General features: G+C 44.8%; 1 protein-coding gene across 50 annotated transcripts in view; it reads right to left on the bottom strand.

Annotated features, from left to right (window-relative positions):
- MICAL3 (microtubule associated monooxygenase, calponin and LIM domain containing 3) overlaps positions 1 to 16301 on the bottom strand; it is a 190375-nt gene that overhangs the window by 109996 nt on the left and 64078 nt on the right. For 46 of the 50 annotated variants that reach the window (XM_083401661.1, XM_083401660.1, XM_083401663.1 and 43 more), the window contains exon 2: positions 1509 to 1897. In XM_083401661.1, coding sequence (XP_083257787.1) covers positions 1509 to 1772 — 264 coding nt within the window. In that variant the 5' untranslated portion in view covers positions 1773 to 1897. Of the gene's footprint in view, positions 1 to 1508; positions 1898 to 13716; positions 14024 to 16301 lie in introns of those variants that run through there. The other 4 variants (XM_083401642.1, XM_083401624.1, XM_083401664.1 and 1 more) reach the window with 2 other exon arrangements.

A 16301-nucleotide genomic window follows, 5' to 3' on the forward strand; every position in this document is an offset into this window, starting at 1 on the left:
TGTAGTCCAAAACATCTGGAGGGCTGAAGGTTGGGGGTGCCTGCACTAAGCTGCCGCTATAGTTCCTGACACCATCAAGAAGCCACAGTAACCCTCCATGAACGGCCACTCTGGAATCCATGCCCACATTCTAAGCTGTGTTTGGGAGGGGAAGATAGTCATGTTGCTGCCCCTGCAGAGATTCTATGCCAACTTCATTCTCTACTGTGCTAGTTTCTATTTACAGCAAATTTTCATAAAGGGTAGTATTAAGAAATGTGATCTGTGCATGCAACCTGAAATGGTACAACTGCCTCAAAGGTCTACCTCCTCTTTCAGCTGCACATGCAGACTAAGTGGGTTGCCCACTGTAAGTCCCTCTGTCCTCACCTAGCTCACAGTGTTGCAAAAATGATACGAAACAAAACAATCAAACCAACAAAACCAGAACACTCACATGTTCATCCCCGAGACCTTTGGAGGAAGAGCAGAATACAAATGAATATTCACACAAGTAACAACTGAGTGCTGGTGGCTGTTGGAATCCTGTCACTGGCATAGCAAATGGGGAAATCACTCAGAAGCTACAATGGGAATTCTTGCCTGCTCCAAGAAATATATTAGGAAGCGATATCACTAAGCCACCAAACAGCCAGGACAGAAAAGATAAGGTCAAAGCCAGGGTAGCAAAGATGAAGCACAGGCAGTGTTAACAAGAGATGGACGCTGCAAAGCACACTGTGAACAGTGTTGATCTTTGGGAACATGCCGTTTCTGCAGATGAAACAGCCCAACTAAACACAGCTGCCAGCAGCTTCCCAGCCTTACATCATACTGCTAAATACAAGTTTTAAGCAGATTATTTATTGGTGGTATCTGTTTGTTTTGAAAAACCACCAAGGGTTAGCAGGCGATTAGCTGACAAAATCGGGACGTTTAGAACAAGGTGATCAGCAATTTTAAGAAACTAACTGGAAATTTAAATAGATTGTAACTGAAGTTTATACTTTTCATAAATAAAATCTGGTCATTTGAACTTGAAGAGTTTTTCATGAGGATCAGAATCAATTTTTTATATCAAGCAGGTTCCTTCACTATACTCTCTGCAGCACCTGCTAAAGGCAATCTTATTTAGAAAAGACTACCCAGGTGTTTTAAAAGTCTGTAAGAGTTCTAATTTGCTTTAGTCTATTGTATTGCAGTTTTAATTTTCTGCAGGTTTTAAATTATAGCTGTGATTTTTTTAGTGATAATGTTTTAGGAGGAGATTCCTAAGGCTTCCACACAAAGCAACAAGTAATCTTGCTTAAACATGTAGTATAATCGTACCAGCTGCAGCACTCTGTGTAGCCCAGCTGCACGTTGCATTGAGATTATTGTTCAGCTTAGCAGGGATAAACAGCAAGAGCCACATGGAAAATACTAGCCAGCATCACAGGCTCATCTACATGTAACTGCATACAGCTAAAGGCCATTTTCATATATACCGTATAGGTAAACCTAATGCAACCCTGCTTGTCAATGCCCACCTTCGTGTTGGCGCATACTTTCCCCTTCTTGTAGTCCTTGTGGCAGCCTCTCTTATCCAACTTGGCCCAAAGGGCTTTGGCTTTCCAGTAATTAAGCTTGGACTTGAGCTTGTGGTAGAAAGTACGATAGTCTTTGGGCTTCAGCTCTAGAAAATCACAGAGCTCCTGGAAGGCTTTGAGAGTCCCTTTGCAGGTCGAGGCCTGGACAAATCGGTCAAAGAGGACATGGGCCTGGTTCATCTTCTCATTACTCCTTTCCTCCATGCTTCCAGCTGAGCGGCTGGCCCTCCTTGGCGCATTGGCAGCTGCCCCCTTCCAGTCTGCCTGCCTTCTTGTCAGCTATTTCACTCATCAACAGTCGCTTGTTTTAATCCACATACATTATTAACCTAGAAAAGCAAAAGACAGGTCAGTGAATCCACACAAACACATGTCACTGGTCTGTAAAAAGTGGTGCAGCTTAAGCAGTTGACATAGATCTGCTTAACTCTGTCCGATGCAGAGAGCTCCATGGAACTGAACAACCACTGAGGCCCCATTCCTGATGGTTAGAAATTCTGCTCAATGTGCTGCCCCATCCTGGGTTCCACGAAGCATTGTCCACACAACTTTTCAAGCCTATCTTCAAAACCATAAAGGGTTAGCTATAATCCTCTGTACTCACAGTCAAACAGCATTCCCCCCACCCTCGCAATTATTCTGAAAGGGTGGAAAGATTTAACACTTTCTATGTAAGAAGGGTGAAAAGCAAAAGGGGTCTTGGGGGTCAAGTGCCCAAGCTCCACAGTTCCTTGTTGCTATTTCTGTTGCCTTCCAACTCATGGAAGAAGACTGTCTGAATCAGGAAGTCTTTTGTATCGTATCCATGGAGGCTCCCCAGTATCAGGAAGTTTTTAATCTGTGAGGTTTTATTATGTTTTTATATGTGCTGGAAGCCACCCAGAGTGGCTGGGGAAATCCAGCCAGGTGGGCAGGGTATAAATAACATCAACATCATCATCATTATAATTATTTGTTATAGAGCCCCAAAACATAAACCTAATTTCCATACAATGGGAGGGTATAATTAACTTTGGCTTCCTGGCTTGTTTCTCCACTCACGTGAAGAGAGAAACAAGGCTGGGGCAAATGAACCGAGTACAGAAGAAAGCTTGCTCATATTCTGTTTTAATCAGTGGCGTAGCGTGGGTTGTCAGCACCCGGGGCAAGGCAAGTAATTTGCGCCCCCTAACCCGTAGATTTGCGCCCCCTAACCCGTGGATTTGTGCCCCCTAACCCTAACCCCCAGATGTTGCGCCCGGTGCGGCCGGGCCCCCCTGCACCCCCCACGCTACGCCACTGGTTTTAATAAACCAAGATTTTATCATGCAAATTCAGCTTAGGAGTGAAAATTGAACAGTTTTCCTATAAGGATCTATAAGTGAGCTCATAGTTAATTTCCCTATCAAGGGAACATCTGGTTAAGAATCATCAGAATCTATAAAGCAAATGCTGGAGGACAGAGCCCATGGGGTCGGCTTTGTCCTATCCAGGGCCCCAAATGGCTCTGATGTGGTCAAGTTTGCCATTGAGGTCTACCCTGCAAAATGGCTCTGAAATAAAACAATGTGCAATAATAGTTACACAATAAAAAGGTAAAGGACCCCTGACAGTTAAGTCCAGTCGCAGACAACTCTGGGGTTGCGGCGCAAGTCATTAAAGCAATCCCATTCCCACTCCAAACTCCAAGCCCACAAAAACATTCAAAACATGTAGTATTCTTTAAGCACCTCCCCTCCCCCAGCAAAAAAAAGGGATCGTTTATGCTAAGAAAGCTGATAAACAATTAATTTTATTTGTTTCCAAGTGTTTAAGACCCAGTTAATTCCCAGTGTATCACAAGACACGATACATCCCTATGCCCTTTCAGTTTTCTATGGAACAGAGAAAACTAGTAGGCCTTAAAGCAGAGATTAAAAATAAATAAATCTCATAATTGTAATGTGAAACCAACAAGCACAATGCCCCAGGAACGCAGCAGTGTTCAGATTTAATAAGACGGGAATGTTGGCACACCACTGATTTAACACTCATTCAACACAAGGTACAGCACCTGGAGAAGGACAAAGAATACACATAAGAAGAGAACTACTGAAGAGAGAACTCTTCAGGTATGTTGCCAAAACTAATACGCCATGGCCTAGTGACCCAACTACAAAGGCAGCTATTCACAATGGGCAGGGGTATGAATATACCATGTATATCATGACCCAAGATAATTACTTGTATATATATATTTTAAATGTAAGAACTGCACAGTTAAACTATGGAATTTCCTCCCACAACAAGCAGTGGTGTCCACCAACTTGGAACAGCTTAAGCAGAGGATTAGACAAATTCACAGAGATAAAGGTCATCAATGGCTACTAGCCATGATTGTCTATGTTCTACCTCCACAGTCAAGAGGCAGTAATGCTTCTGAATACCAGGTGCTAAAAACTGCAAGAGAGGAAAGAGCTCTTGCATTTGGGTCCTCCTAGAGGGCTTCCCACACGCATCTGGTTGGCCACTGCAGGAAGAGGATGCTGGGCTAGATGGACCACTGGCCTGAGCTGGCAGGGTCTTCTTATGTTCCTAAGTCCTGAAAGCTGCAAAGATACAACTGAAAGTGAATGTAAGTCTCAGAAACCATGAGTAGAACTTGCAATAATCAGGGGAGAGAATGATTTAATGCCCTTCATAGATAGTAGCAAGATTACTTATTCAAAGGAAATTATAGGCCACCCTTCACCATGTGGTCCCAAGGTAGGTTACATACTGCTGAGTACAATAGCCATGTAATACATTTCATCCCTAAAAGCCTGTGCAAAAAAAGGTAAATCTTCACCCAACTTTGAACAGTGACAATGCCAGCTGCACCTGGGCATTCTACCATCTGAAAGCCACCACAGAAAAGATCCTTTCCTGAACTTGGCAGCAGGGCCTCCCCTGTCAACACTCAGGCAAATCTATGTGCGAGGCAGAAGTCCTTGAGATATTTGGGGCCCAAATCCTTTAAAGTTTTCAATGTCAATATATGCACCTTGAACTGGGCTTGGGAGCACACCGGCAACCAGTGTTGACCTGTAAGATGTGGTATAGTATGTTCCCAGCCAGCACCCTGACCACTGCATTCTGCTCCAATTGTCAAACCACATGGAACTGGTTGCCTACCCTTAGGTTTTGCAGAGAGGATTGTATCTGATATAAAGGGCCACAATCTTCTTACCAGGAGGAGTTTCATGCACAATTTGCCCAAATGAGAATGGAGGTTTCCTCCCCAAGTGTGATGGTTTGGACTTAAAAAGACTTATTTAAATAAGTAAAACGCTGAAATCTGGATGTCACACTTATCATATTACAACACCATAAATGGGACCAGCATTCCAGAGCAACTGTTTTCATCGGCCGCCACATCCATCTACCTCCATTAGCAGGCCTTGTCTTTGCTACCATAGGCTGATATTCCTATCCACACCAGAGCAACACATCCAATCTCCAGATAAAAAGGAAGATAGATAGAAAGTATGCTTCTAAGGGGCACAGCTCCTACAAGCTAATATGATTTTTAAAAATAAAATGCATTTTTGCTGGAATGGAGATATGGCTTTAACTCAAATTCAACTTCATATTCTTGTTTTCTCACCCCCTGGCAGTGAGTAAGCCAAGGCAAATTTTCACAAATTATGCTTCTTGCCATTCCAATGTGTCAGTTCTCTCTGGAGTGTTTTGCTTGTTGCACATTTGCCAACACTACGTCAAGTGACATTATTTAGGAGTTGAAGCAATAAGCAGGCATCTCCCCCTGGGGCTTACTTACACGATAAGGGCACATTCACACAGGATGACAGGCGCCATAAAATCTCTACCCAAGGCGTAGGGGGAACAGACAGGCTGACTCAGAAGGAAGCCCTATTTGTGTGAAATACCACCATTCCATGCTGCAATTTACACAGTGGTGGATCAAAACAGGGTCACCATCATCACAGAAACCTGTTGCCCTATGGACACTATCTGCATACAGCAGACATGATGACCTCCCAGTGTTTTGGACTACAACTCCCATCAGCTCCAGCCAGCACAGCTGGAGGGCACTACCTTGACAAAGGCTGGCACAGAGAAACAATCAACACAAATAGCACTTCCATGGACCTAACCAGAAGCCCAGAGGCAGCCCTGCGCACGCTCCACGGTTACCGTATGGTGGCTGCTATCATGTATGAACCATTGACAAAAGAATTAAGAGTAGTCTGAATGACCATGGTAAATCTAGTCTCAAAAACAGATGCAAATAAAGGTTGTGAAGGGCAATTAACTCAAGTGGTGGTATTCAACACTGGTCCTGCTCAAATTATTGAAATTAATGGGCATAACTTAGGTTCATTAATTTCAGTGGGTCTACTGTGAGCAGGACTAGTGTTGAACACCTCCCACTTTTTTAATGGGTGGCTTCTTTATTCATTATGGTCTGAAGTACCACTTTTGGCAGATGTTAATGCATTTTTGAGAAAAATGCCCTGTCTCTTTTATATATTATTCTGTATCACACCATATACAACAATGGTAAAAGTGACACAATGTGAGCAACATTAGCACCATCACAAATGCGAGAGTCATTTTCCCACTCATGCTGCTGATTTGGGCTAAAGGCAACATTACTCTTTCAGGAGAAATGACTGACGAACGTAAGTAGTGAGTGACCAGTCATTATTCCCCGATCAGCCACTCTAGAATAAAGACAGCGCCCTCTGAAGACATCCTACCTGCACACAGAGCCTTGTGTCCTCCCAGAGAGACTCTCTGTACATATCCCCAAATCACTTCAGTGTATCAAGTTACACTTGCGCCCCCCTCAGTTGCTGACAAAATGCTTTTTATAGCAACAGAGAGCATAAAGCAAAGAACACACTACGGTTTAGTGCCAGCAGAAGTCCATGGAGCAAGGCTGAAGCTAAACTTAGCTCATCAAATGTCCTCCTCTTGTTTTTCCACTTTGCCAGACACAGGAATGCCGAAAGAGAATCTTATGTAGTGTCTGGGGAACTAGGGGAAGGGAGTTTAAAACAAAGAAAATCCAAGAGCCATGTCATCTCCAGGAATCGAGTGCACGGCCTTTTGACCCCACCGTTTACAACCGTCTACAATGAACTTGTGGGTCTGCAGATTTATCTGCTCACCCAAGGATAACAATTCAGGCATTTGTTGAAGTGGGATCTAGTCTACAAAGCTCCTGCCATAAATAAATCTGCTAGCCTGTGAGGTGCCATAAGAAACCCTTGCTTGTATTGTAGAGCTTTCAGTCTTTGTGTGATGCAATCGTTTACATGCGCTGCCTCAATCTTAGGACGCCTCTTAACAGCAGGGGTGCAACATTAAAAAGTAGGTGGGTGCAATCCTCTTCCTGACACAGGGGAAAGGGGGCAGAGGCACAGCCGCATTAAAGGTAAAGGTACCCCTGCCCGTACGGGCCAGTCTTGACAGACTCTAGGGTTGTGCGCCCATCTCACTCAAGAGGCCGGGGGCCAGCGCTGTCCGAAGACACTTCCGGGTCACGTGGCCAGCGTGACATCGCTGCTCTGGCGAGCCAGAGTCGCACACGGAAACGCCGTTTACCTTCCCGCTAGTAAGCGGTCCCTATTTATCTACTTGCACCAGGGAGTGCTTTCGAACTGCTAGGTTGGCAGGCGCTGGGACCGAACAATGGGAGCGCACCCCGCCGCGGGGATTCGAACCGCCGACCTTTCAATCGGCAAGCCCTAGGCGCTGAGGCTTTTACACACAGCGCCACCCGCATCCCCTACAGCCGCATTAACAGCATTCAAAACATCCTTCTGCCTGGAGCTTCAGTGATTTCCATCCACTAACTCCTGCCGGGAATATTTGGACCCCTAAAGCTCTTGAATTCTGGAGGCAGCAAGCCAGAGAACTACAAGGGAAGGCAGAGGTGCCTGCCAGGTTTCCAAGGTATTGGTTTCCCTGCCTGTGCCTTTCAGCCAGCAGGACCTTGCATGTTTTTGTCTTGAGGCAGTCAATGCTGACTCAGTCCAAGTGGACATTAGATGGTCATACACTCAAGCAAATACAGTGGTACCTCGGGTTACAGACGCTTCAGGTTACAGACACTTCAGGTTACAGACGCTTCAGGTTACAGACTCCGCTAACCCAGAAATAGTACGTCAGGTTAAGAACTTTGCTTCAGGATGAGAACAGAAATCGTGCGGTGACGGGACAGAGGTAGCGGGAGACCCCATTAGCTAAAGTGGTACCTCAGGTTAAGAACAGCTTCGGGTTAAGAACGGACCTCCAGAACGAATTAAGTTCTTAACCCGAGGTACCACTATACATAGATTTAAATACCTAGGATTACTTATTAATGAAAAGCGTTCATGGCAGAGGCATAGCTGGGGGTGCCACACCACGGGGGGCAGCACTTACCATGTGGCCTGCAGCGTGGGGCTTGCCTCTGCCCACTGCCTCCCCCTCAGCCGCCCTACAGCCGAGGGGGAAGTGGTGGGCAGACTTCTTGGAGGCTTCGTGTAGCATGCCCTGCCTTGGCTTACCCCACCCCCAGGCACAGGGCATGCACACCGAGCAGCAAGCTACGCCACTGTTTCATGGAAACCCCATCTGGATGCAATCAAGCTATTATCTGCCCGCTCTACTGGACAGCTCTACAGGTTCTTCCACTCAAGGGGGGGCGGGCAGTTAATCAACCCAGCCATTAATATCTACGTGTACAAGATCATTGCACAAATGCTTTATGGGGCCGAGATATGGGGAAGTGGTATCAAATCAGAACTAGGAGCCTAACAAAACAAACTCATGAGAAAGATACTGGAGCTTCCACTGGGGACGTCAGCAAAAACAAAATGGGAGGCAGCAGTTAAGAGTTCTCGGTCTCTGCAGCCTTGGAAGGCACTGTGGTTCTCTAGCAGTTTGACTTGACCGCCAGAGGAGCACCCCGTTCTCTCTTGAGAAAGACAAATGCCAACAACTGTAACAAAACTGCAGAGTGCTGCCCTCCCCCCCAACTCCAACTCAAGAATAGAGGGTCTCTTCACCCATTATGTCCACAGATGCAGACCTAACACGCTTACACACCTAAGCATGTGAAGCATGAATACAAACATGTGAAGCACAAAGACAGAGATCATGCAGGCATTCTTCTTTGGGAGCTGAGGTTGGTTGTGGTTCCCCGTTTAGTGTAGACTTCATAGCAGGCTTAGATTGCTGCTGCATAAGGTGTGAAAACCCCACTAAAAGGCAACAGGATCAACACAGGTCTTAGCAGTGTGGGCTGGACTGTTTCTATCCCAGGGCATAGCAGCAGCCTAACAGGCCCATAGTATTCAAGTGAGGTAATTTAACAGAAGCTGGCAGGGATCAAAAGGATGGCCACCATCCATTTGCTCCATAGCAAGGCAAAAACATCCACACCGTCAACCTTCTACAGATCTAACCCACATCATTCATCTTGCCTTGGATAGCTGCTGAAATGTCATTTTACATCCAGTGGTGTGTGTTAGTAGGCGCCAAGCTACACAAATTTTCCAGTTGGTGTCTACTTGCACAGGGCAAGGCCCCAGGGTTACCAAGAAGAGAAGGGCTATATTTTTCCACACCCAATGCCATCTCTATGACAGCTTTGTGAATTACACAAAGCAAATACGGTAGATGCACCACCTATAATTACCAGGGTAGAAAAAGGAACACACAGTTTAAAACATACACACACATAGTCATGGGTGGCGAAATGTAGCAGCCTGGCAGAGAAAGCTTATTTGCATGCACACACTCAGTTCATGAAGTTTGCCAGCATTCAGAGTCAATATGTTTTAAGAATCTTAAATCTCTCTAGAGCCCTGTTTTTGCAAAGATCCTGGGTCTCAATTTAATCTAATCTAAGAATCATGGAGAACTGATGGTACCAGTGTTCTGTATCTGAACTTGGGGGGGGGGGGAGTGGGGCACCTCCCAACAGGGAACACCCATAGGAGAAAAGCAATGTCTGAGCATGCCCAACTGTTTAGCTGAAAATGTGACCTGCAGCAAAATAAATAAATAAATAAATAAATAAATAAATAAATAAATAAATAAAATTTAAAAAATATCAGATAAAGCGGTTGTTAACGACTTGGTAATTGCTCACTATGGACTTAGAATTCCTCAAAAGGACCCCCACCTCCTACTTTAAGAGGACACAGGAGCTGGCCTAAATTCAGCGTCCTAAACCGAAAGGTTTGTGTTATTCTATGCCTGTATCCCTCATCTTAATTTCATGTTGGTAACAAGGAGGGGAAAGGGGGAAAGCAGAGAAATTGGAGAAAGATGGGAGAGAAGGGGTGCCCCACTTACTTTTGGCCCCATTTTTACTTCAGCCCCACAGACCACTGGCATGCAACCCTCCTGCAGATTATGGGAATATGGCCCTTGACAAGAGAGAAAGGTTCATCACTCCATTCTAAGCCAACATCCCATGTGGTTTTCAGCATGTGTGACTGGCCAGCCAGCATCATTGGAAAAAAAAAAGCAGGGAATCTGAGGAATGAAGTGAAAAGTGAGCGTCTTTCCTCAGCAACTCATTACCTCCACAGATGCAACCAAGATGCCAATTTGGCAGCTTTTCCGAGCTCTTGGATGGCAAAGATATGTGAAGTTCCTGTAGTTTATGTCCAGTTAAAAAACAGGCTGACAACACAGGTGTGGCCGGCTTATGCTTGTTCCATTTATGCAGAAGGAACATCAAAACCTGGGCTGTGTGTCAAGTTTTCCCTCCAGTTCTGCGGAGAGCAGGTGAACTTGACCAACCCTCCTGTGTATTTTGTGCTTTAGGGCTCACTTTCACCGGCGGCTTGAGTGAGTCATGTATTAAGTAGTCATAACCACAGCGTGCTCAAAGAGTGCACTGATCCATCCAAAAAGAATGGAAAAAGCTGCCTGAGGGTTCGGACATCTCTTGCTGCTGGACGTTGCCTTATAAGAACAGATGGGAATCAGTTAGGAAACCAAAAATAAATACAGAAAAAAAGTCAGCACCCAACAGTATACCAAATGCCAGGTTTGGCCCTGAGTCTGAAACTCTTAACAGTGGAGTAGGCAAAGAACTAGGCTGTAAACTACGAATGTTTTAATTGAATCTCATCTGTCATCTGGGTGCCTTATGCCAAATATGGGAAATGTATAACCTCGTCCACCCCAGGAACCATGGCAAATGGTCAGAGACTATAGAAGTTGCAGCCCAACAATGCCTGGGACCACCATGTTGTCCACCACTTGATCTACATGCAGGGATTTTATTTTATTTTTTTCAAATAGAGAAGTATTCAGATTCTACAAGAAGTATAAATACCCATGCTGGCCTATCAGAAAAATTCCAAAATGCAAGCCCTCGTCTGAAGTTTGCAATGGTACAGCTCAGATAGGTTTGCTGTCTCAGCAAAAATAATATATATCACCGTATGGTAAACACAATTCAAGAAACGATTTTCCATTTTGCTGCCTCTCGAGCAAACATACCCTCTGCTGCTAATGGAGGGGGGAGGGAAATGTCTCAAGCATAATGCCATTACAGAATTATGTTATTAGAATTGCAAACTTGGGGGAAGGGGAGCTTCTTCCCGAGTCCCATGGGGAAGAAGCTTATCAGGGGGTGTCTATAAGGAACTTATAGACTTGTATTTAAGCATGAGCCTGGTGACCACAGGAACCAAGAGCTGCAGGCAGATGGAACATCACACACACGAGTGAGCAGGCTGGTGATAGAGGGGTGGAACACACAGTCCCTCCCCTGAGGCCAATATAGAAGCCAAGCAAGCTGCTAGTTCCTCCTCTGCCAGCCCTCAGCAGGCTAGTAATTATTTTGGAAGACTAGTAAATGTGGGGGCTTATTTACCCGGCTGTTGTAGCCACCTGTTGTTGGCACTTGTCTGTCTTAAGAGACAATGGAAGAGTGTGCCTTTGAGAGTCAAGTCAAACCGCTGGAGAGTTGCAGTGCCCGCTGTGTCTGTAGAAATCGATACATAAGAGAAATGCTCTATTACAGGTAGGGCAGCAGAAATTAAAAAACCTGAAGAATCAACACCAGAGAACAAGAAAATTCTCAGAGGTATGTCTGGCAGACTAGTCCTATAAGACTTGCCAATAATCTGCTTTAGCACAGCTTTGGCTTAGACGCCATAGATAAACTAGACTGGAGTCAGAAGTCCGTGTGTATATCAATCACAATGGGTATTTTAAAATCACAGCTCTCAACCACGACAGAGTAAAAGCTAAGTACTGTTCCAATTACTCCCTAGCACGACCCTGTCTCTCTCACATCCTCATCTTGGCAGAGACCACTAACTATAATATGACGTGGTCCAGACAAGGCTGAAGTCATCCTCACCTGGATCAAAGGTGCTGTCTGAACACGACGGATGATATTGTTCTACGTATTTCGAACTTTGTACATTTCCCCACTGTATTTTGGCACAGGGCAGAGCAGCAGCAGATGTAAACACAGTGAAATGCATGCCATATAAATGAGTTTTTTCTGATATACAGTACTGCAGGCAAGTGCTCATTCAACAAATCCTCATCCTGGAAATAGACTGTTTCATTTCCTTTCAATCTCAGAGAGATCTGATTATTGGCAAAAAAATAAAATTAAACAAATCCCAGACATAAGACATGGGAACCAAACCCAGGATCTTCTGAATGCAAAACATGAATGAGTTCTACCACTGAGTTATGGCCCTTCCCCAAGAACCACCTCTCTGAATTCCCAAAGCAGAAATAACTGTTGAATTCAGTTCCACTGCAAATCAGCATTACAGTCAAATGTTGCAAGCTCACATAACCAGCTTCCAAAAACCACTTTTCTTATCTTTGCCCATAAACCTGGTTATCACACAGCTTGCCCACTGCAGAAATGCAGAGCAACATAAGCCAAACAATGGAGCTTTTTAAAAGAAATAGCATGACGGCACCCAAGCTAGACAGGAATCATGTTCTAATGGGGATGAAAATTAGGAAACAAGGGTCTGGTGTTCTTGTCTGAGAACTTTTCTACTACATCCACAAGAAGCCTAACTTTTCTGCTGTCAGCTTGGACTGATTCTGACATTTTCTTATATTGCCTATGTATTACAACCTTTTGCTCTTGCAACAAATTATTCTGTCGCTTCTTTATGCCCACTCCTCAAAGATACATTATTCTAGTGTAACTCCTGGATGCTACTTAAAAAAATCATATACCGTATATGTCAAGAGTTGAAAGGAAGGCACCAAATGCTTTAATGAATGTGATTCCATCCAGCAGAGGGCGGCAGCACGTACATACCCAAATCTGCAAGTTGTTGATTTTGCCAGCATAACAGCAACATCAGAGTATGAAGGATGAAGACAGCCCAGCTGCATCCAGCACACTGTGAACTAGACAACTGTGCTCATAACTAACAGGTCAGAAATTAGGGCACACCTTTTAATTTGGGCAGAAAGGTTCTAAGGACAGGACACGGCTGGTTCTTGCGTTGTCAAGGGATCTAGAACTGCATGATTGAAATGGGGTGGCTACATTCACTGAAGATGGCATACAGAGAACATTTCAGAGTGCTCAGAGCATATATTTAATCCTAACAACAAAAGCAACAACCCTGTCCAACTGGTCTGTTTTAATCCAATACTGCAACTGGTGGGGGCTGAGGTCAACAGATACCGATTTGCCCGAAGCCAGCTGATTAGTCTAATTACGGAGAGGCAAGATCTATGGAAAACAAGTACAGCACATCTGCCAAAATGTGCGTCCCCAGCTGCACATGCAACAAGGATCACACCCCTGCATTCTGCACTGATCTGGAAAACTACCATTTCTTCATTCCTTATTTTTTTAAAAAGAACTTCTTATGGATTAGAATTCATACTGCAACCTACATTAAGTGATCTTGAAAAATGGATCCTGAAGGCACTGTGGTTTTTTTTGTTTGTGAAGAAATAACACCCTTTCACTCCAGTTTTGAATTCCTAAATACAAGCTACACCAGACCAGTTCTCTAAACTTCAACCGATGCCAGTTTCCATTACTCTTCGAAAACTAACATGCCATACCACATAATTTAAACCAGAAGATGAAGCAAAGCAATTAGAAACAAATTAGCTAGACTTCCCACACTGTCCCATTAGAAGCTTCACACCCTAACCAACCACACCTTACCATATCTCCTTAGTGATGGGAGAAACCACCAGCTCCAGAAAACAAAGCCTGCTCCTGTTAGGTGGATGCTGTACCAACATTCCCCATTCAGAAGGAGATTATAAAACTTTTGTTAGCACAGCTAAGCTAAACAAATTGCTTTCCCATGAAGGATGGCAGGGACTGAGCAATTTCTGTTTCCTGGGCAAAGAGTCTCAAGCAAGCAGCTCTCTACAGGACCAATGACCTGGATTCTGCAGCACTAACAGCTGATTAGAACCGGAGCTTCTGCCTTCAGGGGTGAGCTTCCATCTTTCAAGCGAACAGTGTTTGTGCACTGTTCAAGCACTTAAAAATAGCAACTGGGCAGAACGCTCCCCTCTCTGGTTGGACACCTGACTCCCACTTGAGGCTGGAACTAGCATTTAGTAAAGCAATTTGCCTGAAGACACCAAGTATGTGGAAATGTCTCAAGCCAAAGAGGATACCAAGTTCAGTACATGGATCAAGAAATCTGTTTTATCAAAAGGCAGTGACATTGGTGGCATGTGGATGCGACTGACGGTGTCCTCCAAGGCAATGTAGCCCCTCAAGGAATGCCTCACCCACCACTTCCAGAGGCATCAGCAGTCATGTGCTCAAGGTTCTGCCACACTCCACAGCAGCCTTTCTCAACCCAAATGTTGGACTACATCTCCCATCACCCAGTGGTCAGGTATGATGGGAGTTGTAGTCTAACGACATCTGGGGACTCAAAGCTGAAGAAGGTTGCTCCAGAGGCTGTGAAAGGAATTGGTGGAAGTGATCTGAGTGCTGTGGACTAAGAGTTTTAAAGCAACATCTGCTTCCTGGTAAGAATCCAATGTAAAATATGATAGAGCTTTGCAACTTCCCTCTGGTTGCTGCCCAGTTCAGTTTCCAGCTGACCAATCACCCTTGTCCCTCTTCAGGCCTGTGCAGAGGATGTGGGGCGCAGCTGGGTATACTTGCCTTGAGCTTTGGAGGGCTAAGATGGCGGGGGGAGGGAATCATGGGCCTGTCAGACTTACACTGTCACGCCATGAATCTTCTCTTTAGTGGAGCTTCAAAATGCCCTTTTAAGATCCATGTGCTTTCAGAATACAAAACCTAGTTCTATACCAAGGGAAATACCAGTTAATTTGGCTTAAACTAGGGGTAGGCAACTGTGGTCCTGCAGGCGTAGCTGAACTACAACTTCCATGGCCTCTGACGTTAGACATGTTGGCTGGGGCTGATGGGAGTTGGGAGCCCAACAATACCTGATACCTGGAGGGCATCTGGTTCCTCAGCCCTGCCTTAAAACTAACGTACTCTGTTCAAGTTGCAATATTTAGCACATTTACGTGAAATTGACAATGGAGAGAAACTGCATGAGTTGATGGAAGGAGATAAGAAGTCCGTTTAGAACAGAGCAAGGATAACTGAGGAACCCTAGGGAGACAAAGCAGAATTCTTGGGCAAACAACCCTTATCCCAAAGCCTCCCCTTTATACACATTCCCAGCACATTTTAAACATTTCTTGATAACCACGAGAGTTAGGAATTGCTAAAAAATAAATGGTGAGGGGGAAATGAAAGCAAACTGCTGTACTGGATTCCGTTCTGAGCAAAGCAGGTTTCGCATAAGGAAGGCTGCGCCAAACCATTTTCAAAGCCAAAGTAAATAAGCTTCCACAGCTGCATTATGCCAAAAGTACCAGTCGTTCTTGCAGACGAGCTGATGATCCATGAACTGACATGGACAAAACACAAACCCCTCCACCTCTCAAAATGCCTCACGGCAGCTAGAACAAAGTATGTAGCACAGAGAGGCAGCTTCCAGCTTACACCATGTACCCCCCTATCTTTAGTTCCTTCTTGAAAGTCAAAAAAGAAAAAGCGAGTGCAATTCATTAACACCCACCGCTAGCCTGTCTCCAGGTTGGGCCACAGCTCAGCAACGCGTCAGTTGGAGCAGCAAAAGGCCGGCATGAACTGGCAGCATGCCACGCCAACATGCTTTGGTAGTTAGTGCAAATAGGAAAATCTGAGGGCTGGTCTTAAGTCCTCTGGATTAAATACTGGGAAGTCAAACACATCCTAAAAGAGGCATATTACATCAGAGGTAAGTGAAGTTCAGCGTAAGGAACCAGGACTAGCGCTCCAACATGACAGCGCCTGGAGAAGCTGAAGAATATCTGGTCCACATAGGCAAAGGGATTGAACGTAGCAGATATACACGCTTCCAGGGCCACAAATTCAAAAGATGTGATTAAGAGCAGTTTAAGAAGAAAAGTGGATGTAAAACCACAAGATTTTATTTGCTGGCTGTGCAATCATTTTGTAGGGGATTACTCTGTTGTCTAATCAGCACCGCATTTGGCTCAAGATGCCTGTGCTTCAGTGTGCCGGCTAGTTCTTTAAGCTTAGGGTGACATCTGTTAGAGACTGGTTCATGTCACATTTTTCAAGTGACTAACCTGCCTGCCCAAATGCCCATGGAAGACTAAGAAGAAAAAGCAACCGGCTACAGTGAACTCTAAAAAGATTTGAGTCGGCAGGTTCGTGAAAAAGCAATTCAAGACTATTAACAAGCTTATATGCTA

This window comes from Podarcis tiliguerta, assembly GCF_965153285.1.
Source record: "Podarcis tiliguerta genome assembly, chromosome: 10".
Classification (NCBI taxonomy): domain Eukaryota; kingdom Metazoa; phylum Chordata; class Lepidosauria; order Squamata; family Lacertidae; genus Podarcis; species Podarcis tiliguerta.